This window comes from Vidua chalybeata, chromosome 18, assembly GCF_026979565.1.
Source record: "Vidua chalybeata isolate OUT-0048 chromosome 18, bVidCha1 merged haplotype, whole genome shotgun sequence".
In the NCBI taxonomy this organism is placed as follows: domain Eukaryota; kingdom Metazoa; phylum Chordata; class Aves; order Passeriformes; family Viduidae; genus Vidua; species Vidua chalybeata.
The window spans coordinates 2,934,761-2,962,197 of record NC_071547.1 but is presented as its reverse complement, the minus strand read 5'-3'; the positions used below and the strand labels follow the sequence as shown (position 1 = coordinate 2,962,197).

General features: G+C 41.2%; 2 protein-coding genes across 2 annotated transcripts in view; one reads left to right on the top strand and one right to left on the bottom strand.

The window, feature by feature from the left end:
- IFT81 (intraflagellar transport 81) overlaps positions 1 to 10,219 on the top strand; it is a 37,265-nt gene extending 27,046 nt beyond the window's left edge. Inside the window, exons 12-18 of the mRNA XM_053959818.1 lie at positions 469 to 597; positions 1,713 to 1,802; positions 2,737 to 2,823; positions 4,149 to 4,220; positions 4,309 to 4,394; positions 7,868 to 7,913; positions 8,820 to 10,219. Of these exons, the coding sequence (XP_053815793.1) occupies positions 469 to 597; positions 1,713 to 1,802; positions 2,737 to 2,823; positions 4,149 to 4,220; positions 4,309 to 4,394; positions 7,868 to 7,913; positions 8,820 to 9,002 (693 nt within the window). The 3' untranslated portion in view covers positions 9,003 to 10,219. The remainder of the gene's footprint in view (positions 1 to 468; positions 598 to 1,712; positions 1,803 to 2,736; positions 2,824 to 4,148; positions 4,221 to 4,308; positions 4,395 to 7,867; positions 7,914 to 8,819) is intronic.
- Positions 10,220 to 11,299: 1,080 nt separating this feature from the next.
- LOC128797270 (uncharacterized) overlaps positions 11,300 to 27,437 on the bottom strand; it is a 28,968-nt gene continuing 12,830 nt past the window's right edge. The window contains exons 2-5 of the mRNA XM_053959658.1: positions 27,071 to 27,202; positions 20,185 to 20,316; positions 13,057 to 13,182; positions 11,300 to 11,922 (exon numbers count right to left, since the gene is read on the bottom strand). Of these exons, the coding sequence (XP_053815633.1) occupies positions 11,830 to 11,922; positions 13,057 to 13,182; positions 20,185 to 20,316; positions 27,071 to 27,202 (483 nt within the window). The 3' untranslated portion in view covers positions 11,300 to 11,829. The remainder of the gene's footprint in view (positions 11,923 to 13,056; positions 13,183 to 20,184; positions 20,317 to 27,070; positions 27,203 to 27,437) is intronic.

Below are 27,437 nucleotides of genomic sequence, written 5' to 3'. Positions count from 1 at the left end.
GATGAATCTTCCCTAAGCCAGAAGGATTTCTGCTCTGGATAACTGTAAGCATCCCAAATGCAGGAACACTCTGTGGTATTTTCTTCCAATCCCTGTATTCTTGTTACCAAAATACTTTACAAAAATAATTTGCTGCATCTTCTCATCAAGCAGACAGATTTTACACATTGAACTTCTTCAGAGCCTGACTTCCAGCCCACTTTGCTCTGTGGAAACTCTCTGTTCACTTCACTGAGCACTGGATGACCAAATATTCTATTTACAGAGGGTTTTTATTATCCTGCTGTTCAGGCACGAGATAAAATCTACTTTTCTGGAAGCTAGATTAATTATAATAAATTGATTAATAAAATAAATTAATTACAGTACTTACCCTTTTCACTTCTTCACAATATTTGGCTCCACGAAGGAATTTGCTGTTTCTTGGTTAATGGACTCACATCCAGCATTTATTGTTTGTGTCTGCAGCAAGCAATTGAGGAGAAGAAAGGAATCTCTGGATACAGCTACACCCAGGAGGAGCTGGAAAGAGTCTCTGCAGTGAAGAGTGAAATGGATGAAGTGAAAGGCCAGACATTAGATAACATGTCTGAAATGGTGATTTTTGTCTTAAACTACTGCATTTCCTCAGTTTGAGTATCTGGTTCCTCAGGATATAAAATCCAATTTAATGTTTTTGTTTGAGTTTATAAATTTCCTTTAATCTGTGTTTATAAATATATATATATATAAATATTTCTAACAAATGCATCTGCAAAGCTAATCTTGACAAAGTTTACTAAAATGTGAATTTCTTTTCTTTAAAATCCTACAAATAAAACCTTCTTTTCTCCCCTTCATAAACTTTAGGGATATCAAATATTCTTGTATTTGATTTTTTTACTTTTTTTTTGTCATTTCAGAAGTGGTTTCATATTTGTTCTTATTTGACACATTATTTGAAAAAGACAAATGGTTTGAATCTGTAATGGAGGCTTTTTCTAAAATGTTTGTAAATCACTGGAGTTAAGCATTTGTTGAAAAGATACTTAATATGCTTAAAGAGCTAAATAACTTGTCTTTTTCTTTATAGCCTGATTTTCAATTGCCCTTAAAACTGTCATGTTTTAATTTACCTGCCCACATAGCCATAGAAGCAAGAAAGAACTTGAATTTCTAATTTAAAAATATTATAAGTAAGCAAAAAGCAAAATAGCATCTTTTTAACTCATTAGGGCATTTTTAAATACAATGGTGTAACTAAAATAGAATTACTCTCAAACAGAAAGGTGGATGCCAAATGAATTTTCAGTCTAAATATATCAAAGTGACTCAGTTTTAGCATTTTCAAGCTTTATTTAACCTATGCAAGTATTTGTTTTCCTTAAGGATTTCTTCCTTTATCTGAGCCCCCTCTGTGCCTCCCCTTCATCTCCCCTTCTCCTTCAGCTCTTTGGTGTCTGGCACAAGGGCAGTGCCCTGGACTTTTCTGGGATGTCCTCAGTTGGAACAATGGAAGCAGAATTTACCTCATTTGTGGGAATGACCCCACTGCCAGATGGGCTTTTCCCCTTTCTTAATTAGGCCTGAACTCCAGTTGTATAATTAAGGTTTCATCACACATTTTTTCTCTCTGTATTTTGGTTTACTTCCCTTTCTTTTCACATTCCTAATTACATAAATGTACAATTAGGGTTATAGAGTTAATGAATATTATTTTGTCCCTTTCTCAGGTGAAGAAACTGAATGCCATGGTGGCAGAGAAGAAAGCAAGCCTTGCTCCTGTCATCAAAGAGCTGAGGCAGCTGCGTCAGAACTGCCAGGTTTGTAGAAACACTCCTCTCTTTCTGTGTGAACCGAGTCAAATCCACAAATAAATCGAATTTACAGATCTCTGAAGTGCTCTACAAGGACATGATCAACTCTGAGGGAAAGCTGGAAATAGCAGAATGTGTCAACAGTGTTTGCAGCAAGCAACGTGCTAAAGGTTGGGATTTGTAAAAGCTGACAGTGCAGGCACAGAATTCAGTCCTTTACAGCAATTTTAAAAATTACTACCTCAGGGAAAAATGTGAAAAGTCATAGTTCAAACCCAAAGCAAAGTTAGTTTCAGATTAGTTGCAAAGCTATTTCTGTATTTCAGCATTGGTGATCCCAACCAACGCTGTCTTTTTGAGTGGATTGCAGATAACTTCCCATCCAAATGTAGCCTACATTGATTTAATTCCTGCTTTAGTCTGTGGCACTGGCAGATTTGTCCATTTGTTCTCAAAACTTTATAGAGAGCTGGGAAACAAAAAGTCTTTTGGGTGTATAGCTGCCATAAGTTGGCTCATTACCATGGAATTAAATAAACTGATGCATTTATCCATCAATGAAATTTCCAGAAAACCTACTTTTAATGGTTCCATTCAAAGTGTCAGCAGATGAAATCCAACAAAGAGGTTGATTGTGCACAAGTGGAAATCTGGCTTTTCATAGGGAGCACTTATATTGATCCTTTCCTAATGTCTATTTTTATAATTATTTGTTCTTTCTTCTTGCAAACACAGACTTGTTTCCCTGGCTGGGAACAGAGGGAATTTCCTTCTCTCTGATCCCAGAATGTGGGGGGTTGGTGGCTTCCCTGTGTAACCACAGCCATGTGCCAGCGAGGGTCACACTCCAGCAGCTGGGGCTGGTGTGTGAGGGGCCTGAGTGTCACATGCCAGCCACAGGAAGATTTCATTGATGTGCCCTTTTGCCCTTTTCACCAAGGAATTAACTCAAGAATGTGATGAGAAGAAAATCCAGTATGACAGTTGTGCGGCCGGGCTGGAGACCAATCGCTCGGCGCTGGAGCAGGTGAGGTGGGGCTGGCTCCTGCCCCTGGATTAATGCTGGGCTGCAGTGCTTCCCTGCCCTCCCTCAGGATGAGGAAAGTACAAATGCAGTCAGTGTGACCCACAGGGCGTGCCTGAAGCTGCTGTGGGGGGTGGCTGCAGTCACACAGGTCCTGAGCAGCAGCACATGGACTCAGGGTGCTTCATCCAGCTCTGATCAGCAAGGACGTGAGTCTGCCAGAAGTGCTGCTGCCCTGGACAGTGTCTGTTAGGGAGGAGTTCGACCATAAAATAAAGATTAATTGATCAAGACAAATCTTTATATGCAGTTAGCAGTTTCACTGCATTAGCAACAAGTTCAGTGGATAATTAATGACTGAAACTGGTGGTGAGGAGACTCATTAAGTGGGACTGTCTTGTATTCACTTTGTCTCACTCCATCACTCCTGTGAATTTTGACTGGGCTTGGTTTCTCTAGGCCTTGCCCTCAGAAGAATATACTGCAAGGTAAACAGGGAGTTTAAAGTGTGGGTGGATATATAGACAGTTATTTTCCTGCTCTAAAAGTTCCTTTGTAGGGTCCTTCATACCAGATGGACCTGGTATGAAATGGACTTTCCAAAGGAACTATTTTACAACAGCAATCAAGGCTTGTCTTCTTGGCAGACAACTCAGTCATTTTCTACCACGTGGTGACAATCACATCCACTGACTGAGCTGCACATGAGTTGAACTGTAGAATTCAGTTTTCCAGCTGATGGTCTGGAAATCACACAGTGACAAAGCTCTGGAATTGCAAATGCTGTGCAGCCTGGAATGTGTACAGGAATTCCATTGGGATCGTGAGGCTTTTTGGGAATGGACCATTTAGAGATGGGAGCAACCCACTATGTCCAGACTCCTCCATTTAATTATTGATTGGTGATTAACATACTATTGGCACGTCTGTAGCTTCTAACATGCACTTTGCAGATGTGTTCCAGGAAATGATTGTTCACAGCTGTGCTTGGCACTTCAGATGTGCTGAGGAGCAGGAATCCTGGCAGCACTGCTGAAGTGTCTGTTACAAGTCAGGCATTAATAAAAGCCTGTTAACAGCCATTTTGCATCTCTGACTGTGACTGAAACTGCAAATCTAAAACCACTCAGTTGTGTTTCACTCTAAAAGAGACTTGTGAGAAGCCCAAATTTTATAAACATTTGAGAAATTATCAGTTCAGGATTATAATTATTATTGTTATTGTTGTAGTTATTATTATAAACTCTCATGGTTTATATGGCAACACAGGGCATCTCCTGGGAGCTTGCAGTCACCATGTGCTTTGGAATCTTACTCTTTTCCCACAGGAAGTGAAAGGGCTTCTTGAGGAGTGTGCCCAGGAAGAGAGCAACTATCATTACATTAACTGCATGAAAAGGGTGAGAGCACAAACTGTTCACTGTGAAATGAAGTGGCAATTATAAAATACACCCCATATATGCATTTAAGTGATACATTTCTTGACAGAGCCTGGAGATCCAGCTGCAGCGTGCCAAGGAGGAAATGAAGGCCTACGTGTCCCCAGACCCGCAGGAGCGGCGCAGGACTCTGCGGTGAGCGGGGCAGGACTCTCTCCCCTTGGCAGGACTCTCTCCCCTTGGGGTGACTTGAAGGAGATTCACAAACTGAGGCTGAAGTCAGGAATTTTCTCATTGGCATTTGGGCTGGAGGAGTTCACCTGATAAATTTAGAAGCACTATAATAATCTAAAAATAAGCATCTCGGATTCCAGCCTATACTGCTGTGAACGTACAAGTTCTGTCAGACATACCAGGAGATCTGCCCTTCCCACTGGAGATTCTCAGCCCAGGACAGGCTCTGGCAGCTCCACACTCTGAGGATGGTTCTGCACCATCCCATGAACCTCCATCCTTACCCTCAGTTTCACTGACTCCAGTAAAAAGCCACTTCCTTCATCCCATAACTCTTTTCAGGACCCCTCGCCTTTGACTGGCAGCAAGAGAAACAGGAAATACTATAAATTGAGCTGCTGATTATTTTTGGTGTAGTTTTCTATTTTAAATAGAATTTTTTCCTGCCAAAGATGGAAATGTTTTCTGAGAATGAGATATTTCGGATTCATTATCTGTGCTAAGTCTAAATGTTACCATGTTGTAGAGATTTTTTACACTTAACTAAGTGTAACTTAACTAAATATTTTTGTGAAAGTATCCTGCTGAAAATTTTGTGTATGTTCAATCTTCTAATACGACATAAAAGCTGAAACAAAATTTAGGCAACAGTCAACAAACTGTTTCAAAATTAAGCATCAGCAAAATCCAAAACATTTTTAATTTCCAGTTGGTAGAAGTGTCAAAATACCCAGGGCTTATTCTTCATAATTAGCCTTTCAAAATTTCAGAATATTGCATGAAATAGAAATTCTGTTTTCCAGAAAAGTGAATCTTAGATCCTTGTTGTCAGCAAAATAATCCAGTTGGTGTCAGTCGTTTTACAAGGTGGTCTTTGCTTTCCCACCACAGTATTTCCCAGTCATGAAAACTTTTATCAAAACAGTTTTAAAATTTGTGTTTGCTCAGTTTTATGGACGTTGATAGGGAAATGTGTCAGACAGTGAGAAAACTCCAGGGATTCTCTCAGGAGAATCCATCAGACCCTTTCCTGAAGCCCCTTGCACTGGTAGCAGTGGAGCTGCATCTCCATGGTCTAGAACAGGAGGCAGAGATCACCAGGAAGGGAAGGACCAGAGTAAAATCCATCACAGAGACCTTCTGCAAGGATGTGAGGCATGGGAGTGTTCAAACACTGTGTAGTAAAGAGTGTAGGAAAGTAAGAGTAAGCAAAGAATCAAAACTACAATCGTTGGGGAGGGAGAAGGATGAGGAGAGAAAAAAGGTGATGGAGGCTGAGAGGGCTCTTGGTCATCTCACAAAATAATGAAAGGCTGTAGGAAATAATCATTTATCTAATGAAGGAAAGATGAAACAGCACAATTAAGCAGAAGGCTGAACAGATAAAACCTTAGTGATGATGTGAATATTCATGAAGATGAGGACCTGAGGCAGTAGGGTCAGACAGCAGGGAGTGGGAGCTCAGGTTGGTTCACTCCAACCCAAATCCTTGGGAACTGGACATCCAGGATGTGGGGATTCACACGGAGCAGCCATCAGAGCCCAGTGCTGGGATGGAGCACGAGCCCAGCCATGCAATCCCAGGTATGGGGAGGGAATGTGAGCAGGCTGTTACCCCTCTGTGCTGTCCCCGTTTCACTTCCTCACTGTGGAAATTATCCTCCCACAGGGACCAGCCACAGTCCTGACCTTGCTAAGAGGTCACAGAGCTGTCTCATTTCAATGAGTTACAGCAAAGTTCAGTAGAGAGATCTTAGCAAAATATAAAATGAGACGATGACATTTTTCTCTAGACATCCCTTTAGAACCTGAATGTATTTTTCAGCAAGTGCTGGAATGTAAACAGAGTAAAAATGAACCATAAATAGAATTGCACTCTCCTAACAACGTATTGAACAAAAATGTCTTAATTCAGACCCTCTTTATTGAATATAAACTCTCTGTTCCGTGGAGTCACTTGTTAGGAATGTGAAAAGTTAATTTTCTTTTCTAAAAATAAAAAGTTGTGGGGTTTTAGCAAAGTTATTAAGTTACATTCTTTCCAGTCATCATTATAAATAGTAAAGAAAAACTTACTAGGAAAGACATAAAATCTTCTGATGATTACTTGGAAAACTCTACTTTTTAAAAAAAAGAGGGTGTTCAGGAGGCCAGATGTGTGAGAACATGTGCTGTGTGCCAGGGCAAAGAAGCAGCTTCAGCCTCACCTCCAGATGGGTGAGGATTGCTGGGATCAGTGTGACAGCACAGCACCTGGAGCAGCCTCAGCACAGCTCTGCTCTGTTCTGGCTGGAATTGTCCAGGAGCAAGAGATCCTAAAGTGATCCATCTCCATTCCCCTGGAGGCAGGACCAGCTGGCCCCAGGCCCAAGTGCTCCAGTCAAAGTCCTGGAGTACCTGGGAGGAAGGGAAGGAATAAGGGAACACAGTGCTTTGGGTCCACACAGCTGCTCTCACACTCCAGGAAACCTTCAGGCTCTGGCATCGTGAAGGCTGACATTTCTTTCTGGAAATTAGGATTTCTGTACTTGGAGGTCGTCTACCCTGAGCACTTTGAAAAGCTCTTTAAATGAGCTGGTTTATTTTGAATTCCACTAGATGACTGTCACACCAGAAAAATGTAATAATTACACAAAAATATAATTGATTTTTTTTTTCCAAGTGGCTCAGTGCACAGGGTTTTTTTTCTACTGTCACATTTCAGAAAAGCTGAAGATAAGTGCCTGTGCTGTCTGTGGACGGTGCTGTTGTGTTTTGCATATTTTACTGTCAGGGGTCGTGTCAGCTTTGGGTATGGCAGAGTGATGAGGCCACCTGGTACAGACAGAGGTGGCCAGCCAGGGCTTTCCATGCTGAATGTCAGCATTAACACTTCTCAGCCTGTACTTAGGCCCTGAAATGTGAGGGCTGTTTTCTGGGAGAGGAACGTGCAGCATTGCCACTGCACTCAGTGGCCTTCTCAGGCCTGGGCTGAAATGCCATTCCCACTCATTCCTGGACTTTCCCACTCATTCCAACGCTGCATTCACAGCAGTTAAGGGCTGTGGGTCTGTAAATTCTGACACCTGTACGAGTGAGCCTGTGGCTCCCCTCGGGATGTCACCAGGATAAATTAATTACAAAAAGGATCAGGATCTCATCTGCATGGTCTCACTGTTGCCCTCAAGCTGGAAGGAGTAGTGATCATGCCTGCTTCAAAAATGTAAGAGACCTTAGCCAGTATCACTTTTCCCAGCTGCACAGCTGAGACAAGGAGATCTGATCCTTCATATCAAAGATTCATTTTGTCCAATGACAAAAAGGTTTCTTTGTGTTTCCTCTTCTGTCTCATTTGTGAACCTCACAATACTTCCATCATTTTCCATGTTTGCATCACTATTCTGTCCTGTTACATAGAACCAAATCATGATAAAATCATTTTATGTTTCCTTTAGAGAACAGTATACATGGATAATCCTTGAACAAGAAAACCTTGGGAAGGTAAGAATGAGACTTTTACCTTGCACAGCCATTGTACAGTTTGTATTTTTGTGGGGCTGTGGTCAGTCTTTTATAAAAAGCATTGTGCAGCCTACAAAGAAAATTCCATCACTGCTGGCATTGGTAATTAATACCCTGGAAAAGGATCCTGCTCCCTCCTCAGGGCTTGATTTCCTGCAGGGAATAGCATCAGCTTCTGTAAGGGATAGGCAAACAGCTCAATGTGACAGCACATTCCCTGAAAACCATTTGGATAAGACCCTGAAACAGGGGCATAACGAACTGTGCCAGCTCAGATTTTCTGTTGTATATAAAGCAACCTGTTGAAGACAATAAATTCTGAGCCTGTCACCCTTATCACTGCTGCTAAAGGCCAGGGGATCAGCGGCGTCAGACAAAAGCAGTTGTCCAGTTTTAATCTTGTCTGAAGCTCAGATCAGCAGGGACGAGGCTGGGCTTAGCAAGTCACACCAAACAGCTTTTATTAATTTCCTTTTCTTAGTCAGTCTGAGTGATTTTTACAGGTCTGGGCTGCCTCTCTTAATAATCAGGAGGGGGTTTAATTGTAAAACATTGATTTTGTGTTAGAGTATCATGGTATGAATCCACTGCAGGTTGTACCTTGATACTGCAAGAGCTCTGCATGGAAATTATGTCAGATATTTAGCATAAGTTCTCAAATAGATGAGACTAGACAGTTAAAAACTATGGAAATAGTTGTCAATCCATACAAAGATCTAAGTCCCAGGTGTTAATGCCTTTAGCACTTGCAGGGAGTGTTATCAATGTGAACAAAACAGTATTTCCATAGCATATAAAAATCTCTGTCATTCCAAGCTGCTTATGTGAGCAACTTTTGTGGTGTAGAGCTGTTGCAGAAATCTGATACATTTGTATTTTTAACAGAAACTACGAGAGAAACAGAAAGTTGTACGGGAAAGTCACGGGCCCAATATGAAGCAAATGAAAATGTGGCAGGACTTTGAGAAATTAATGGAATGTAAGAGAGAATGTTTTCTGAAACAACAAAATCAAGCAGCCATTGGTCAGATCATTCAGGAAGGAGGTAAAGATAGGCTTGTGTTATGAATTCTTACTCCCGATACCCACATGAAGTAGGAAGACTCTTGTTAAATACTGTTGCTTTCATCAATTCTACAATTTTTGTCCATGGTTTGGTTTTGGTGCATAAACAGAGAGAGCAAAGAAACCCCTCTGGAATCTTTTGCTCCACTGTCTGAGTGACAATGTGCCATGGTTGGAAGCTGTTGGGAGGGCTGCACTGGGGTGAACCTGCTCGTAAATCCATGTTTTATGAGGCCGGGAACGGCACGCATCTGTAGGGAGATCAAAGGGAAACAAATCCTTCTGCAGGGTCACAGAAAACTCACGTAATTGCTCTGCCTCTCATTCTCTATCGATAAGGTTACATTTTTGCAAGGCCTGAGAGACTTGATATTGTATAACTGTGGCCCTCCTGGCTTGGCCCTGTTGTCCCTATTGTCCTTAGCCACCCAGTGTGGCAGCAGGAGCGGGGCCACTGTCGGCCTGGCCCCAGCACTCCTGGCCATTCTTTCCTTGCACGGTTGAGCTCAGCTGATTGCCTGGAGAACAATCACTTGGATTCTGAGCTTTTTCCATTATCTTTTGCTGTTGTTGTTTTTTCCTTGAACATTTACCCCCTTTATATTTCCTGAGTGTGAAAATGTAAAGGGAGCTCAGCTGAAGCTCTCCCCAGGGAGGGGTTTTGAGCTGTTTTGTCTGCACAGTGCAATTCCAAAGGGATTATACACACAAAGAGGGTCATCCCGGGGCTGGAGGTTATCCATGGATGTAGACATGGCCCAGGGCTTCTTGCATCTGGCCTGGAGTGCAGCCCTGAGCTGGGAGCCCCAGGCAGCTCCCTGCCCTCAGAGGTGAGTGCATCCCTCAGGGGAACAGGGATAGAGGTGAGGACTGAGAGTGTCCCTCACACGTCACCATTCCAGATGAGCAGCTCCTGGCCCCCGTCACAGATCAGCAGCACAGAGATAATTCTGTGGGACCAGAACTCCTGCTGTTCTCCTTTGGCTTACTGGATTCCTAGATAGGTTGGTGGGGTTTTTTATAGTTTTTCCTGCTTGAAGTAGAATGTCTTTTTTCAGGATATTAAAAAAAAAGTAATTTTGCTCTCTTTGATACCTAACTATGTCAGATCTTCTGCTGGATTCTATATCCAGAGAGTATGGTAATTATAGAGTTCCTGGTTTGCTTTTGCATTAAATATATTTGTTAACAGGACTAAAATAAAAGCTGGCAAAACTACATTTTGACTGTATGGTATTCTTCTTTTTTACATTTTTTAGGTGAAAGAAGGAAATTGTTGGTGGCTGGGCCACATGAAAAATGGGTTATTTAATGACATTTATTTGAGAAGCTTCCAAAGGGCTTACAGTGTGAGGAGTGGGTCTCAGATCCACAGATCCCAGGACATCCTCATGCCAGCCCTCCCACGCTGCCAAATAGCTGGAGATAGTTTTTCCCAACAGCTGCACACTGACCCCACTCTTCCAGGCCAGGGAGAAGAGCAGGCTGCCCCTGGCACAGGGTGGAAGGAAGGCACAGGCACAGGTAGAGCTGTGCCACCACCCCCTGCCTCCAGCAGCTGATTGCTGCAGGATTCAGTGAGGCAGGGAAGGAATCTCTGGCAGGGAGAAGCTCAGGAAAGGCCAGGCTGTGTGGGATGGGCACAGCCATCTCCAGAGAGAGACACCTGGGTGCTTTGTGCTTCCTGCCCTGTGCCATCATTCCCACACAGCACCTGCACAGGGCTGCAGAGCTGCAAAAGCCGTGGCAAACCCATTCCTGGACTTCCAACGGAGGCGTTCGCTGAAGGCTTGACAGTAATAGTTAAAATAACACAGACAAGGAGATGTGAGACATGCTGAAAACGTGGGATAATCACCAAAAATGGACATTTAGGTTACTTAGGAATCAGCCTGTGGTTCAGAGTCACTAGACAGGGCAGGGAGAAAGGGGATTTCATAGACTGGAAGTCAAAACTTTAAGCCAAACGTTAGAAATCCTATTTGACTGGGCCATTTACACAAAGATGTATGACAGGGATTAGCCTGCTGCCCAGGAAAAAGCAGTGCCTTGGAAATTCACAGCAATGATGTGGACTAAGACTGATTACAATCATTTTCTGGTTTTCTGTTCAGTTACCCTAAAAATAGTTCATCTTTCTTCCTTATAAAAACAGTTTATTGCTAGTTACTCAAAGATGACGTGGTTGTTGTTCTGATCTGATTAGTGCTCTGTCATTTGTGCTGCACCAAGAAAGGGCACACATTATACACTGCAGCAGCAGCAGCAAAATGACTTTCTGAGATGAAGCAAAAAATCATAATAACTGTTATCAAAGGAAAATTGGAAAAACTCAAACACTATTTTTAGCTTTTTATACAAGTGGACATTTAATAAATGCAGCTTTAATGGATTCTGTTCACTGGCTTTTCCACTTAGTTCAGGATTTGGTAGGAGCATTCAAAACTCTTAGAATTTCACAGTTTTATCTTCCTATCTTGCAACAAAAAGCTAACTTTTCGGTTTTTTACTTTGTTATTATTAATAGCGTGGCTGGTTAATAAGATTAAATATTCCAAATGGCAAAATACTTGCATTTCTATTGGGAAAGCCCAAATTAAAAAAAAAAAAAGAAAAAAAAAAGGTAAATTTGGGGCATGAGCACTTACCAAATTTGTCCCAGCTGGAGCACCAATCCGAGCAGTCACATGAGCTGCAGCTCACTTTGTTTCCAAAGACTTGTCCTTATCCCTATCCAGAACTGGATGAGGAGGCATCCCAGCTATAAAACTACTGTAATATTCTGCAGCTTTGGGGGATTTAGTGATGTTGATTTCAGCTGTCCTTGGAGCTACAGCAAGATCCACATGGACCTGAGAGATGAAATAGTTCCAGGCATCCAAAGCAGCACATCCACTGTTTTGTGGGAGCAGCCATTTACCACCTGGGTATCAGATAATTTGGTTTATATTAGAGGTACCATCTTACTTCCATTTGAACTATAATAACTAAAATGGATGTTATAAAACTTCCTTTGCTACCCAGATCTAGGATTGCTTATTTTCATCTCTTTACTCTCATGGAGATTACTACTGAGGATGTCACATGCATATAGGTGCCCACAGTCATGAAAGTTATTGTGTTTAAATATCCCAATTTCCAGAAGTTTCTTGACAAGACTTCCCTGCAGTGTGATGCTGCTCTCAGTTGCAGAACATGCTGCAGCAGAGGTGTTCAGCAGTGCCTGGAGATGTCCATGGTTGTACTACCTATGGAATCAATACGAGCTCTTGTCCAGGAGCTGGAGCTGCAGCTCAGAGCTGCACCTCGGATCAGTGTTCTGTGTCTGGCCCAGAGGCAGCTGGGTGCTCACTCCTGGTGACTGTCCCCAGAGAGCCATGGATGCAGAGCCCTTTGGCTCAGCCTGGATCCCCTCTCTGGCAGTGCTTGGCCAGCCTGGCAGATGGTGACTGACTGAACACAGGGGACTGGAGCGCTGTCACCTGAAGTGTGCCCTTGGGGTAAGGCTGTGACACAGAGGGGCACTTCTCCATCACCCTGGCTGGGACAAGGGCAGCTCTGGGTTCTCTCTGGCCCTGTTTGCTCAGAGCCCATGTAAAAGGCAAATCCCAGTGCCCGGTGTTATCGCTGCCAGCAGGAGGTTCCTGCCCAGGGAACGCCGTTAACCCTTCAGCTGCCTCGCTCCGCTGCACTGTAACAAGACTGACATCCCACGGCCGTGCCAGCGTTCCAGTAAGGAAGTGTTACACAAATCAACAACTTTATCACAAGGTCCCACCTGTCTGGCAACACCCACGTGGGGAGTTGTTTTCTAACAATCAGAATCTGACCTATTTCCAGCTGGTTAAAAGAGTTCTTTAAATTCTCTCTGAATTTAAAGCGGGCTCTCCAAATTCCCGAGGCACTCCGTGTTATTCCCAGGGCAGTGGGTGAAAAGGGCATTTTCCACACCGACTTCCCTGATTCCCGTGTTGGTGTCACCCTGGGTGAGCAGCTCTGGGGACTTGGAGAGGGAGCAAACGTGTCCGAAATAATCAGCAGGAACTGGGAGACAAACCTGAATTTCACAAAGCCTGACTTCAGTGGGAGTTTTGCCGAAACGAGGTCTGCTGGATTTAGCGCCGTTCTTCATCCTGACAGAACAAGCAGGAATTAAAGGGCCCATCATCAGATTTACAGCACACTGAAAATAAAAATAACAGTAATTAGCTAAAATAATGCCTTTCAGCCAACACAAATCAATGTTCCATTGGACATGCTCTAATTTATAACAAAAATGAAATGTTTGTGGAAGATTTTCTCAGCACAAACAATGAAATAACAAGTCTTGAGCAAAGTGGTTTGATTTTTAGTAGACATTTATGAGAGGCTGTTGCAAAATCCAGTGCTGAAATATTTAGAGTGTTTATCACTTGATTAAAACTGTATTCTTTACCTTGTATTTACATGCATTATTTATATTTATTATTAAAAAATGTATTTTTGCCCTTTTTTTGCCATTCCATTCTGCATAGTAATGGAAAAACTCAGTTTTTGCTAATTAGGATACACACATCCAGCATTTGTTGAAAGCCAGGAGCTGGAGATTTTTTCCTGCAAATGGATCTACCCAAGCCAATGTCTATTTTCCTGCTTCAGTTCAGTCTCTTAATACACAATAGGATGTAATTTTTAAGCTTCTAAATTTTGCTGCAACTGCTCAAGTTCTAAACCCACTAATTTATACAATAAGTACTTAATTAAGTCTACTCTTGAAATAGGATAAAACCTGCACTTTTTGTTAATACCATGAAAAATGCAGTTGACAGGAATATGGAAAATGGGATCTTACCAGCTATCAAAGAGAAATTCCTTTCTCTCTCCCTACTTATTTTTCCTGGAATGGAATAGGAAATATGCTTTGCTCTTTGGGAGCAACAACAACAAAACCATAAAGATTTTCATCACATACAAATAATGACCAAGTAAGGGAAATAATGAAGGAACCAATCTCCCAGTTTCTTTATACATTTTGCAACTGGTTCATAATTAAAAAAAAAAAACCCTAAAAACCATTAAGATTCTCTGTAGTTAAAATTTTGGTGGTGGGGGGGAGATAATGTTTGGCTTTTTGAAACTGGATTACTCTTTTTTAAACAGCAGTTGAAACTCTAAGGTTATAAAGAATTAATAATTCAGCAGTTTACTTGGTTTACAATACCACAGCATTTTCTGGTGAGTAAACCAGGGTTTAGGCATTTCTTTGCAGTTATTATAGAAGTTTTAGAGCCATTAGTGAAGAATTACCAAGAGCAAAAAGGGCTGATTAATTACTTTGGGATTCTAAAAATGGAAACATTTAAAATTAAAATCACATTAAAATCATACATATTGCTTATCAACTGCTATTTAAATGAAGCAGTGTCCTAAAGCAGCTTTCTGTGGACTGCAGCATTAAAACCTTGGAGGTTTTATAAAGTATTTATAAAACACTGTCCCCATCTCCCTCGTTCTGTGCTTGGAGCCTGCCGTGTTTTTATAGCGCGTTAAAAAGCAAACAGAACTATCAGAGCACTGAAAGTCACCCACAGACAACCTGTTCCACGAGTATTTTACGTTGATGTTACATCTCCTGGCCCAAAGGCTTTCTCTCCTTGGTTTTCCCTTCACGTGGGCTCAGGGAGCAGCGAGGGAGGCAGTTCATGTTCCTGGGGCAGTGAGGGAAATTGGGCAGTGCCAGGAACTGGGCAGTGCCAGCATCACCCTGACATCAAATCTCCTCCAGAAAACATCTCCCACAGCTCCTAACCAGGCTCTTGCTGTGGTGTTACTGCTCCTTTTGTGGTTTTTATTTACTATGCTGCACTTCAGTATTCCTGGAGGAAATGCACCACTTTAAACTCTCATACCATGAAGGTTCTTTTCTGCTTCTTGGTTTAATTGAAGGGTGATCATAAAACACAAAGAGAGGGAAAGAGGGAACTCATACACTGGAAAAAGCACTATAAATATTTTCCTGAGGTCATGAACACAACCTTGTATCACTTCACCCAGTGTTGTGGAAAGAATTAGACAACCCTTTCATGAAATAACTAAATGGTGCTTACAATTCAAATTAACGTGGCTTTTTCTTTAAAGAAAACATCCCATAATTCTTAATTCTGTTATCAAATTTATTTTCAACCTTTGAGGGGATTCACTTGCCAGTGACTTGGCAGTGTCAGACAAATGTTTGACTTTTATTCTGACACTTGTTGAAGAATTTGATTGAAACTATATATGTCTAGATAACACCCAACAAAGTGCCCCTCTTGCGTTTGTTTCGAGATATTTTTGGAAACAACAGAGGCGACCTTGGACAGAGCTGCTTTTCCAATTTAGGAATTCATTTGGTCTAAGAGAGTAAAATTATACTCTTTAATCCTTTCGTGTACCCACAAACAAGACAGTTTAATTTTATGCTACTGCAGAACTGTTTTTCTGTACCTTATTGGTGGTGTTGATCTGTTTAGGATAAGAATTAGTTTGAGTAATCAACAGCTACTTTTGAATGTACATATAAATAGTCTCTGATGTATCACATGCCCCTTAAAAATACTGTGTAATCCAGAATCTCAGCAGCCCTTTATGTAACACCTTTGCTCCTCTAGAACACCAATAAAAGGTGTTTGCCTTTGTCTTTGCTTAGAAAAATGGGATTTCAAGGCAGAGCTCACAGAGACGTGATGTAAAATCTAAACGGGGATTGGGAAGGGGCTGGGAGGGGCTGGCACCTGTCCCCTCCAGCACAAAGGGTGTTTTTCAGGCTCCCAGTGGAAAAGCCAAGGTCTGGAGCCAGGTTCTCTCTCCCCCAATTGTTCTCTCCCCACTTGGGTTTGCCAGCTGTGCAATCGTCTCTGCAAGGTTTTATTGCATCTAATCACTTAGGATGTGTTAAATAGTTTGCACTTAATTTTCTATACAATCAATATATTTTAATTCATTTGTATCACTCTGCTACAGACCTCCTGCACTCAGGGACAAAATGGGATTAGTTTGTGGCAATGATAATGCAGTTTCCCTGCTGGAGACAAAAGGAGATCTCACAGAGTAAATGTTCTTGTCATTTATCCTGTACAAGATTTACTCCCTTTAATTTTAATGCTGTCCAGTGTTACCTAATGATCAAATCCAAGGAATAACATGGAAACTAAATCTAGACATGCCAGTGGGATCTATCTGGGATAAGTGGCACATGCTTGGGAGTATATTGTTTATATTAATTTGATCACACTCCGTGTCAATGCACACTTTTATAGCTCTGTTACACTCTGACTCTGACTGATGGCTCAAGTTCTAACTCCAGAATATCCAGTTCCCTGATTTTATGGCATTGTCATGTAAAGTATTTGTGGACAGCTTAAGAGAAGTGACTCTGATCCTCTAAATCCGTGTGACTACCCTGGCACATCCACAAATCAGGTTAAAATGAACTATTTGGTGCTGCAACTCCCACCATGGAATCTCAAAATAATTGACAAAAAAGTCATAGTAAATTCTGTTGGCCACGTAGCCAGATAAACAAGTTGCTGCATTAATGTTATTTTCTGGGTGAACAAACCCCACTCTGGAACTGAACAGAAGCAAAAGTAGGAATCCAGTTCCTGTCTCTGGGCTGTGGTCTCAGGGCATGCCCAGGATTCCCAACCTGATGTCCCTGTGGAAACCTCCTGAGGCTGATCCTGATTTTTGTTGTTCAGGCCCCCAAGCCCCCATCCAGCCCGAGGTTTGGATTGCTGGAACACAAAGGAATGACATCTCAAACGTCACCGAATTTCCCAGCGCACGACTCAGTGTCCTCACTTGGAGTATCCTCAGCTGACCCTGCCACTGCCTGGAAAGCAATTCAGGAGTGAAATCTCTGGACATTTGAGATGTGAGAATTCATTGAAAAGTGTAATGGAAAGGTCAGAAGAGACAAAAAATAAACAAATACGATACAGACAGAGATAAAGCCAATTCCTGAAGGAGCTTTTAATTACATTGCAACGAGGAATTTCAAACATAAAAAGCATCACAACTCCTTCATGGAGCTAATGGAGTCAACACAATGAAATGTGAGATTTTTCTCCTACCCTGAGATTTTTTTGTAATGCCAGAGAGATAAGATCAGGAGAAGCCCTGTGTACATGTGTGCACACAAGGTTGGGTCTCACTTAGAAACCAGAATACAACCTGGAATTTGTGTGATTGTTCTTTGTACATTTCAGTTTTTAACAAGTTAATACTTTGTCCTGTAGCTGAAATATTAATTATATAACCTGACACTGAACTAACTGGGAATTCTATTTTTTCTTAGAGGAAATTAGAGGAAATGAAGCTATTTTTAATATTGTATTATATTATTGGAGTATTGTTCAATGTTGTCTTCAAAAATTGTAAAGATGCATGAATGTGAAAGAGCTGCCAGAGAAAAACTGGCTGGCTTGGAGCATGGTAAGGGATGGGAGAGTTTGGGTTTCTGGTTTATTGCCCCCAGGCAGCTCTGGACAAAGCTGCTGCTTCTGCTTGTCTGTCTCCTCCTCACTGTGCTGGAATTGGCTGGATTAGCCCTCAAATAGAAGAGCAGCAGATTTATCATTAAGCACTAAATCTTGCTTTTACATTTGAGAACAACTCCAGGGTAACCTCAGTTAATGAATAACCCAGTCAATGGTGAAAGCTCCTATTTAGTCTGATAAATTTGGCCTTAAACAAAAACTTTTGTTGATACAAGCATATACAACAGGGGAATAAAAACATTTTCCCCCATGAGAAATTCAGTGTTGAGAGAAAGAAAGCTAATTAAATATTCATATAATTTCATGAAAAAAAAGCGCAATGTTTAACAAACCCCCCACAACTTTAGAATACAAAGTCAAAATTTTCATGAGAAAATTTAGACTTTTTGGGGGGGGAAATACCAAACCCAGGTTCTTTAGTCAATACAAAAAATCGAAACCAATTCAAAATGCTTTGATGGAGGTGTTCTCCTTGTACCATGTACAGCCTGTAATTGAGTAGTTCATTTGGAATCAGATGAACTCCTCATCCCAGGCTCAGTATTATATCCCACAAGGAGAGACATGAATACTGGAGTTTCATAATAAAGGAAATTTCTTTGATACAGCAGCTGCATCAGAGCCAATTTCACCTGCAAACACACAGTGCTAATGCAATTTATCTTTATTTGAAACAATCCATATGGGTACGTCCAGTTTTTATAAAAGGGCATTCAACAGAGAGGTTTGCAATGTTGTGGCTTCCCTGGTGCATAAATATTGAATCCCCAAAAACACAACATTAGCTAATTAATTTGGGGGTGATTATTGGCTGGAGGAAAAGAACACATTAAGGCCCTAACACATGGGTTAGGCCTGCCCTCTCACTGCACACACTGTGGTTGCTCCCTGAATGTGGATTTCCAGATTAATCCCAGCAATAATTCGCACCTGGAATCTAAAAGGAAGCCAAAATAAAAATTGGATGGAGCTTCTTAAGTTGCAGGGTGCTGCATCGACTGTGTGGAACTTCAGCCAAAGCTTCCTCAAAACAAGAATCCCTCCAGTAAAATGGTAGTGAGAGCTCCGCTTTCAGCTGAAGCTGTTCCTTGGCACATACCAACACATTCCATGGAATAGTCAGGAAAACCCAAGAGAAGAGGTGGGACTGCCCTGCTCTCTGGCACCTCAGTCTAAACCAGCCTGGAATTATGGTGACAATGTTTTTTTCAGTGGTGCTGGCACAACTCTGTGAGGCTGCATGGTCAGGCTTATCACAGTCTCTTGGTGAGAGATGATTATTAACTCAGTTGTTCAGTTTATGGCCACAAAACAACTGAGAGCACAACTCTAAGGGTGGAGAGCTGCAGGTGAGGAGCTGGGAGAAAGGGACATGAAGAACATGGGGCTGCAGGTTCCTAAACTATCCTCTCCCTCAAAGAAACCAACTTTTGCAGAGCTGCATCTCTGACTGCAGTCCCTGTTGTCCTCAATGTGCTTCAGGGACAGTATGAAGACAAATTAGAAGAGTAACACTGTTTTATTAAAAAGCTCCCAAGCCAAGGTGAAATCTTCCCTTCATCAAAACCTGCTCCCCTAATGGATGTTGAGTGATCAAAAAGTTAAACAGCAGAAAACAAGACAGAATTTTATCACTTAAGAAATGCCTACCAGGCAATCAGTGCTGGGAAGGCAGGAAATTAATACTCATAACTTCTGGTTACTCTGGCAGCAGGGTCATGCTCCTCTCCTCTGTGTGAGTCTCAGAAAATGAAATACCAAGATACAGAATGATCACCTGGGCTTTTGATTTTCCAGGGAATGTTTTTTCCTGCATCAACTCATTGTCCTCCCCTCTGAGAACGTATGCATCTGTTAAAGTGGAACATATAGTTCTGGAAATGAGTCGCCTACACGATGGATAAATCAGACTGAGCCTCTTTCCTGATGTAATGTCTTGGACAGATCCCTCTTGAGCTCCTCCACAGGAATTTGGAACAAACAAAGGGAAATCAGACTGCCCTAATTAGTGCACCCCATCATTTACAGTGACTTCATGACTTTTATTTAATGCCACAATAAATTCCAGACACACTGTACATGTCCTGTGTATTGATAGGTAATATGAGGTAAAATACAAGAACGGGGAGATTTTAAAAATGCTTATGCAAGAAACCATGGAAAACATCAAAATACTGCAATCCAGTTGTGGGTTATTATGTAATTCAAGTAGACAATATTTTTCAATCTCTTAAGCAATGAAAATTTAAAATATGCAATAAACCCTACATTGCCATGTGTCTTGTTTATGGTCAGTTTAAGGATTGCAGACTGTGCCAGTCTGGTATGGGCTTTGCCTTTGCCAAATTGAGAGAGAAGTTGTAAAGGAAACATTCCTAACAGTATTTTTTTCTGAGTAAATGCTTTCATCCTGAGCTTTATTAAAAACACACATAACTAATGCAAATGTAACAATAACATACCTCATTGCCAGCAGTTGTGCAATATCATGAAGATATGCACAAAAACGCCATATAAAATCAAGATGTCTGCTTACAGGAATTGTTAGACTCTCCTTAAGATGAAAAGGATGACAGTTTCTAGGGGAATCATTCACTCCTGCTCTCAGTATAACCCCTGTGCACTGGATGAACTAACCTCTTTTGAGTCAATCAAGTCACACCTACCTGGGATAAAAGAGTCCGACCCAAATAATCCATAATTAGATCCTCAGCTGCCAACACTATCAATCTCCTGAGGCCTGGGGTGGCCTGAGCTGCCCTCGTTCCCCAGCTGCATTTCAGGGAAGAGGATTCATTCTTGAAAGAAAAGATAAATTTTTTCAGGCACATGGAATACTAAATTAATGTTGTTGGACATTCATTGTCTTGAAGTATCTTAATTTGTTGCCATTAACATATAATCAGGCACCAGATGGTGACCTTGCCAAGCAGAACAGCAATTATGTTCTTGCTTATGGAACTGGGGGCTGCTTGCTGCCTTTTATTACACCTTGAAGGGAAATTCAGAGGCTGTTCAAACAGATTTAAGATCTTCATACCAGGTTCAATCTGCCAAAATCACTACCCAAAAGTTCAGCTGCCCACACCCTGTACACAAATTCATTTTTAGAAAGCCAAAAAAAACTGGATCAATACTAAAGTTATAAAATTAATTTCCCCATTATTCTCATATATTGGGTGTTTAATATCTCTTACCTTTCAAGAACATGATATTCTTGGGATAATTCAAATTGATACTCTCTGGTTCCAGCACTATTTTGTCAGTGGTCATTACATAAATATAGTGGTTAGATGTGGCTTTGAAATTCCACAATGATATCACTTAAAACAAAAATAAATATTTCCCTTTTAGCAGCTTATGATGTAATTAAATGAAAAATGTTGCATGCAAAGATTTTCATTTTATATAGAATCCCTTGTTCACAGTACAGCCCTTATGACACTTAAATCTGTTTGAAAAGGAAATACTTATTGGTATCAGGTACAAATAAAACTCATTCCTTTCCAAAACCATCTGGATTAAATCCTTTCAAGCACTAACACACCGAGGCACACAGAATCCTTCCAAAGGATCAGAAGGCCCTCACACAAACTGCAGGGATTTTTTTTTCCTCATTTCTATGGCATATGTTTTATCAGAAATCACAGTTAAAAGAAATTTCATGCTCAAAATGGAAATCTTTTCTCACATGTACTGCAGCCAGAAATTCCTGTGATGGCAGAATTAAATTTGGCGTTGTTCTCAAATGGTAAGGAAACTACAATATGGAACAATTACCTTTTTTTTTTATTCCTAACTACAGAAATTGTTACTTTCTCTGAACATTTATAATCATCTTAAAGACTCATCAGTAGCTGTCAAAGAAGTCCATTGTCTCTGCCCAGAATTTCTTTTGAATTTTTTAGAGGAATTTGCATATGTGCTGATCTAGAAGAAATAATTAATCCCTTTTTTTAAAATGTAAAATGCAATGAGTGCAGCAGATGGGAAGTGATATTCACTTACAAATACATGTAAGCAGCATCTAATCTCAGCTGAGATTGTTTTGCCACAACACAGAAAGGTGGACTGCTACCAGGGGTCCACACCAAGCACATAAATTAAATTCCAGACTGGTCAAACTGGAAAGAGAACAATTTTGGTGATTTCAGTGTCTATCTTCTGCCAATATTTTTATTTTCTTTCTCTAAAAATACCCCTAGAGGAAAAAATCTCACTGCATGTTTCTTTCTGTTGAGTCATTTGGTTTGTTTATGAATCCTATGTAGAGGTGCAGTTTTCCAAAACGCCTCCTGCATGCAGAATAACTCCCCTCTGAACAGACTCTCTACCTGAGCATCAGGGAAACAAATAAACTTGTAGCTGAGGACATTTCAAGGACAAGGAAAATTACTGTTGAGAGGAGAATTATCTGATTTGGTTCATGTTTATTTTTACTTATCTCCAGCAATCTGCTGTCCAACAGAAGATGCTTATTTGTAGAGGAGAAAACTGTCTCCTTCTTGGACTGATGCCCAACTGGAGCAATGGTGCCACTAAGGACAAGAAGTACACCCTGAGCATGGATTAACTCATGTAACAGTGACCAGTGTTAGAGAAGCAATGGTTTGTGTCATATATGTCAACCAGTTAAGGATAAATTCTTCATTTCTTCCCATCACACTTCTTACCCACTAGGCTAAGTCTGCCTTCCACCCAGGAGGTGCATATTCCCAAGTAAAATATTCTACATGTGAAATTTTAGAATTAATTATTCCCAAAGAACTTGTGTGAGGAAGCTCTAGGGTACAGCTCTGTTAATTTATTTTACACATGCTTGCTGCCAAGTTAGGGGGTTTTACAATTTCACAAGAAGTCTTCCTCTGAGGAACTGCTTAGAAAAATTTGTTCAATCCTGCTGTCCTGTGATGAAGGAACAACTCCAGGTTACTAGCTGAAGTAAGCCTGACTGCAGCAGCCTGGTGGGTTAAGAAGGCTAAGAAGCAGAAAAGACCTGTTAAATTTTTTGCTGCAACTGAATCACTAAGAAAAGTGAAAAAGGGAAAAAATTAGGGCTATGCCTTTCCATCTGCTTAAGGTTCAACCCTTATTTTTAGTTTATTTCTCATGCAGTGACTTTGTCTTGCAAACTCTTTCATGCGAGGCATTAACTAAGGCTGAGTTACTGGTGTGCCAGTGATGGTATCCAGTAGTTACTGAATATAAACCTGGGTGTTTGTGTGCTCTGAGTCTCTGCCTCAGTAATATCTTTAAATATAATAGTCTCTGCCTGTTGGCTTGTTTTCTCATAGGGAGGGTGACAGAACATTTTGTGTTCTCTTATCTTCAATAGCAATGAAACAGGAGGAGCTCCACAATGCGAAACCAAATCTACTGCTATTAATACAACATCCCAGCCACAGAGAAGAGATTTGTTTATTTACCAAAGCTAGAGATGCCTCTCTCTGACCTTTCTTGTGCTTGTGTGCTTTAGCTGGGAATAGATTCCTCAGAACTGGGTGCTCTTTTAAAAATATACAGTAAAAAACATACACGCAACACCCCCAAAACAGAGCCCAGGCTGCAGCCCAAATTGCATGAAGTGACACACAGCTTTGGGTAGTTAGAATCAGTCTAACTAGGGCACAGTCCATATTCAGTTTTGATTCCTCTGCTAGAGCACGGAGATCAGTCAGCTCTCCAAAGCCCACTCGCCTTCCTCGCTGCCACTCAGCGACACGTTCTGACTATAACCATACATGGGCCCATTTTCTGTCTGAGGCCCAACAGCTCCCTGCAGCCCAAGAAACCTGCCAGGAGGGATCTTCTCCTTCTCTGCATAATTAAAAAGTGCTTCACACTGGAAGGTACTTGGTTTAAAAAAAACCCAAACAAACCAAATATTATTTTCCTGGAATTCGCCCTGCTTTACCTGAGCTTTAAACCAGTGAGAATCATCACATACACAAATCAAACATTTTTAAAACTATCTTTTTCACAGTTGGTTGTGTTTAGTGACCGCCTGGACAACTTAAAATAGTATCTGGAAGAGTTAAATCTTGCATTAGTATTAAGGATTCAACCTGGTTTAACCTCACAGATTCAGCATTTTTTTGTTAAGCTGGTGCATCTCTGGTATAGCAAGAGCCTGGAGTTCTCCACAGCTCCCTTTGGTGATCCTTGCTGGACAGCCTTGCACTGAAGTTCCTCAGCTTTCTGCTCCTCAGAGGCAGCAGCCCTGCACCACAGCTAGCAAAAAGGAGTGTGGGTTGGATCCTCAGCCCCCGAGTTCTCCAGCTCAGCACATTAATTCAACTTACCCCTAATTTTGGTACCTGCTCCATGATTGGTATTTTCATCTAAGCAGACTAATAATGACTTACAGAAGCAGATCTGGGAGTAGGAACAGGAAACAAGGGAAGGAACTGGACCTACATGTCCTGATTCTAAAGTAATAAGCATTAAACCATTTATAAAGGGAAACAGCAGTTATGCCATGTCCTCCTCCAAGAGTTACGACAGAAGGCAGCACCCAGGCCCATGGTTTGACAGTGTCAATCGCCTGTAGAATTAGAAGAGGCAAGAGTCCAAAACATGGACTGTCTTTTCTCTGTAACCACTGGGCAAAATTATCTCTAAATAAAATTTTCCAAATATTATTCTTAGCCATAGTCTGGAAGGCCAAAAACCTGTCTTTCATTACTCCAGAAACTACTTCACACTTCTGAAGGAACTGGTTTAGGAGTGATGCATGCCCTCATGCTCTGACCAACTTCACACTTCATTTTTTATTCAAATCTAAGTAACAGGCTTTGGGGACCTTGTCTGTATTCCTTCCTACTCAAGTCTGTTCCATCTGCCTGATCCCTTTGGTGACTTTATAATACTTCTTTTGTGTCACCACAACTCCTGCTGCCTCCCAGTCAAACTTCCCACACCGATCTGCACTCCCTGTTTTTGCATCTTCACTGTCTGCATCTGCAAGCACACGAATAAGGAAGGGCTTGTTTGTGTGCACCAAATATACTATGACCACTTTTACAATTCAGGTTCAGGCAGAGAACTCTGCACACACAGCAAAGCTCTTCCCCATGGAAAAAATGCAAAAAAAGCAAGAATTAGGGGAAAGTTCTGTGAGGAACCTGTGGGAAGGGGTCCCTCACCCTGCCTGATTCACAGCTGGGGCTTCTCCCTGGCAGCTGAGACTGGTGATGTGAGAGGTTAGGCAAGAGTGGGAGCAGATTCCTGTGGGGCTTCACCAGCCAAATTCCTATCTAGCAAAAGGTTGCTACAGCAACTCTGAGCCTCCTGAGATAGAGAAATTATTGTAATGGTTGCTGAAATGCCTCCCCACTGCTCTGAGACAGGATAGGAAAATCCTTCCCTTTGATACAGAATGGTTGCCCACTGCCACAGTTCACATCAGCTCTATACAAGCACCAGGTTTCCTGAACATGCCAGGAGCTCATCGCTACTTTTCCCTTTCTCTCATTTTCATGCAAACAGAAATAATAAACCTAAACATCAGACAACAAGAACTACAGTTCCAACACCTTTTTTTTTTCCCATGGAGATCATAAGAGAAAAAACAAATCATGTGGCAGAAGTTAATATACTGCTGAGTGGGCTGAACAGAATTTAGAAACCTGTACAAAGCCAAAATATATAATTTCCAGAGTAAAGTTTGTGGTTTTCAAAAACCACATAGATAGAAAAAAGCATAAACAAACCAAAGCAGGACAATACCCCTCAGAACTTCTCAATGACTCAATGTCAGCAGGTTTTTGGCTGCCCCCAGCCTGTGCTTATTTTCCTCTGGCATCTGTCCTGCTCACAGGTCGTTCAGTCCACTGGACTATGTAATAAATACCAGACAGAGATGATGCTTTAGACAGAACAGGAACACTTGTGACTGAAACAGGTCCTGAATCTAGAATGGGGTGGCCTGAGGACAATGGGGACACAGAAACAGCAAGTGGTGTACACTGTAAGTGGAAAAATTTTCACAGAACTTCTCCCACTTCCCTCCTTTTCACTTTTCAGCAACCCAGTTTGGTCTAGAAGCCAAAAATGCAAACAGCAGAATTGCTGATCTGAAGAAGTACCTGTGCTTACTAGATGACATTTAAAATTATTTCTTTAAAAACAGGAGTCATAACTTTTGTACAGACACCCCAGTTTTAACCTGAGCATTACATTTTGGCCACTACAAAAAAGACTAAATTTCTCTGGGTATAAATCCAGTCAAATCCATGCAGTTACCTCCTGTTTGAATTTGGCCCAACATGCCTAAAAACCCCTTTGGGATGGTTCAATTCCAAGCATTGCACTAATCCAATCTCCTGCAGCTGCTGAATGCTGTGATATTTGGTGTCAGCACACGGCATCTGAGACTTTTTGACACAATCTTGGTGTAATTAATAGAGTATTTAATTGCTTTTTCACTTTTCACCAGGTCTGTGAGCTTTTGGATTCACACTGAAAAGCTTCAGAACAAATCCTTCTTTCAGTGTGACAAAATATCTTGCTCAAGTCAGAGAAAATTTTTCTTTCTTACTTCTCTCAGTTTAGTGTCTACTGTGAAGATGATTTTCAGAGATCAAGAAAAGCATATAATGTTTAAAACAAAACATTTGTTAACTAAGGATTTCCTGGATATTTCTGCTTTCTTATTTATACTACGTCCTGGACCTTGTGAAATCACTGTTTAACTTTCAGTATTATTTATGGAAGCAAGCCTGTTGCTGTTTCCAGATCTCACAGAGAACTTTCAGTTTGCAGTTTCAGTACCAGGTGTATAGTCCTGGTTTAAATTAATCAACTAAAAAAGCCATATAAAATAAGTATTTAACCCTCTCACACCAGAGACCTTCACAGCTAGGATGTTTTTCTACCTCTAAGCTCTCTCGTTGGAGTCGGGCTCCTGAGTCTTCAACCTTCCTCTTCCATGACAATTTGGAATTTGGGAATGGACAGCCTTTTCAGAGCAGCAGAGGTAAGCACTAATTCTGGGGTTTTTCTGTAGTGCACAGAGAGAGATTTGAAATATTGCCCCCTTGGTTATACATACAAAATACCAAAGCATGGAAAGAGATTCTAGGAAATGAACAAATTTTATGAGGCTTTGCATGCTGTCACTATTGATCAAAACTCTTCAATCCACAGCAGAAAGAGGCAGACAAGGCATAATGATTCAGAGCACTGGATGTGTGATAAATCATTATCAACTTCTGTGCTGTCAGTGTGACTACTCTGACTTAACAGCCAGGAGGGAAAAAATCAGCTTCAAGTGGGACCCTCCTGAGCACATGGCCCTGGATTTGCAGGCTGTAGCACTATGTGCTGTCCCTCACAGCTGCACAATTTGAGTGCAAAGAGATTTAAAATGTGAGCAAATCAGAAATCAACGTTTTACATTCATTTGCATGGGTAGAAGTGACTGTGCATACAGGAAGTTCACGTGGCTGCTCCAAGCCAGGCTGGAAATGGTTGCACAATAAGGACTACAATGAAAATGATGACAGCAATAATAAGTAACTAATTTAAAACTCTGCTCAGGTGCTGCCTTACCTTGCAGTCCTCTTGCTGACACTTGTAGTTTTGTGTTACATGACACGGGATCACTGCTCCGGCTCCAGCACCACACCAGCATTGGGGAAATCCACTCAGGAGGCTCCTGGGATGACACACAGATGTTGCAGTCTGATGACAGTAGAAGAATGGAATATTGTTATTTTACAATGTTGTTTTTCTTTTAAACCTGGGGAAATACATCCCTAAGTCTTTATTTAAAAGAGAAAATATTAGGACTTCAAAATCAAGCACGCAGTGAAATTAGAAGATTTCAGTGTTAGAAAAAGAAGCCAGGAATCTTGTAATTAAAGATGCCTTCAGGGCATATGCATGGAAAGGCAACCTTTATTCTGGCATTTTCTAA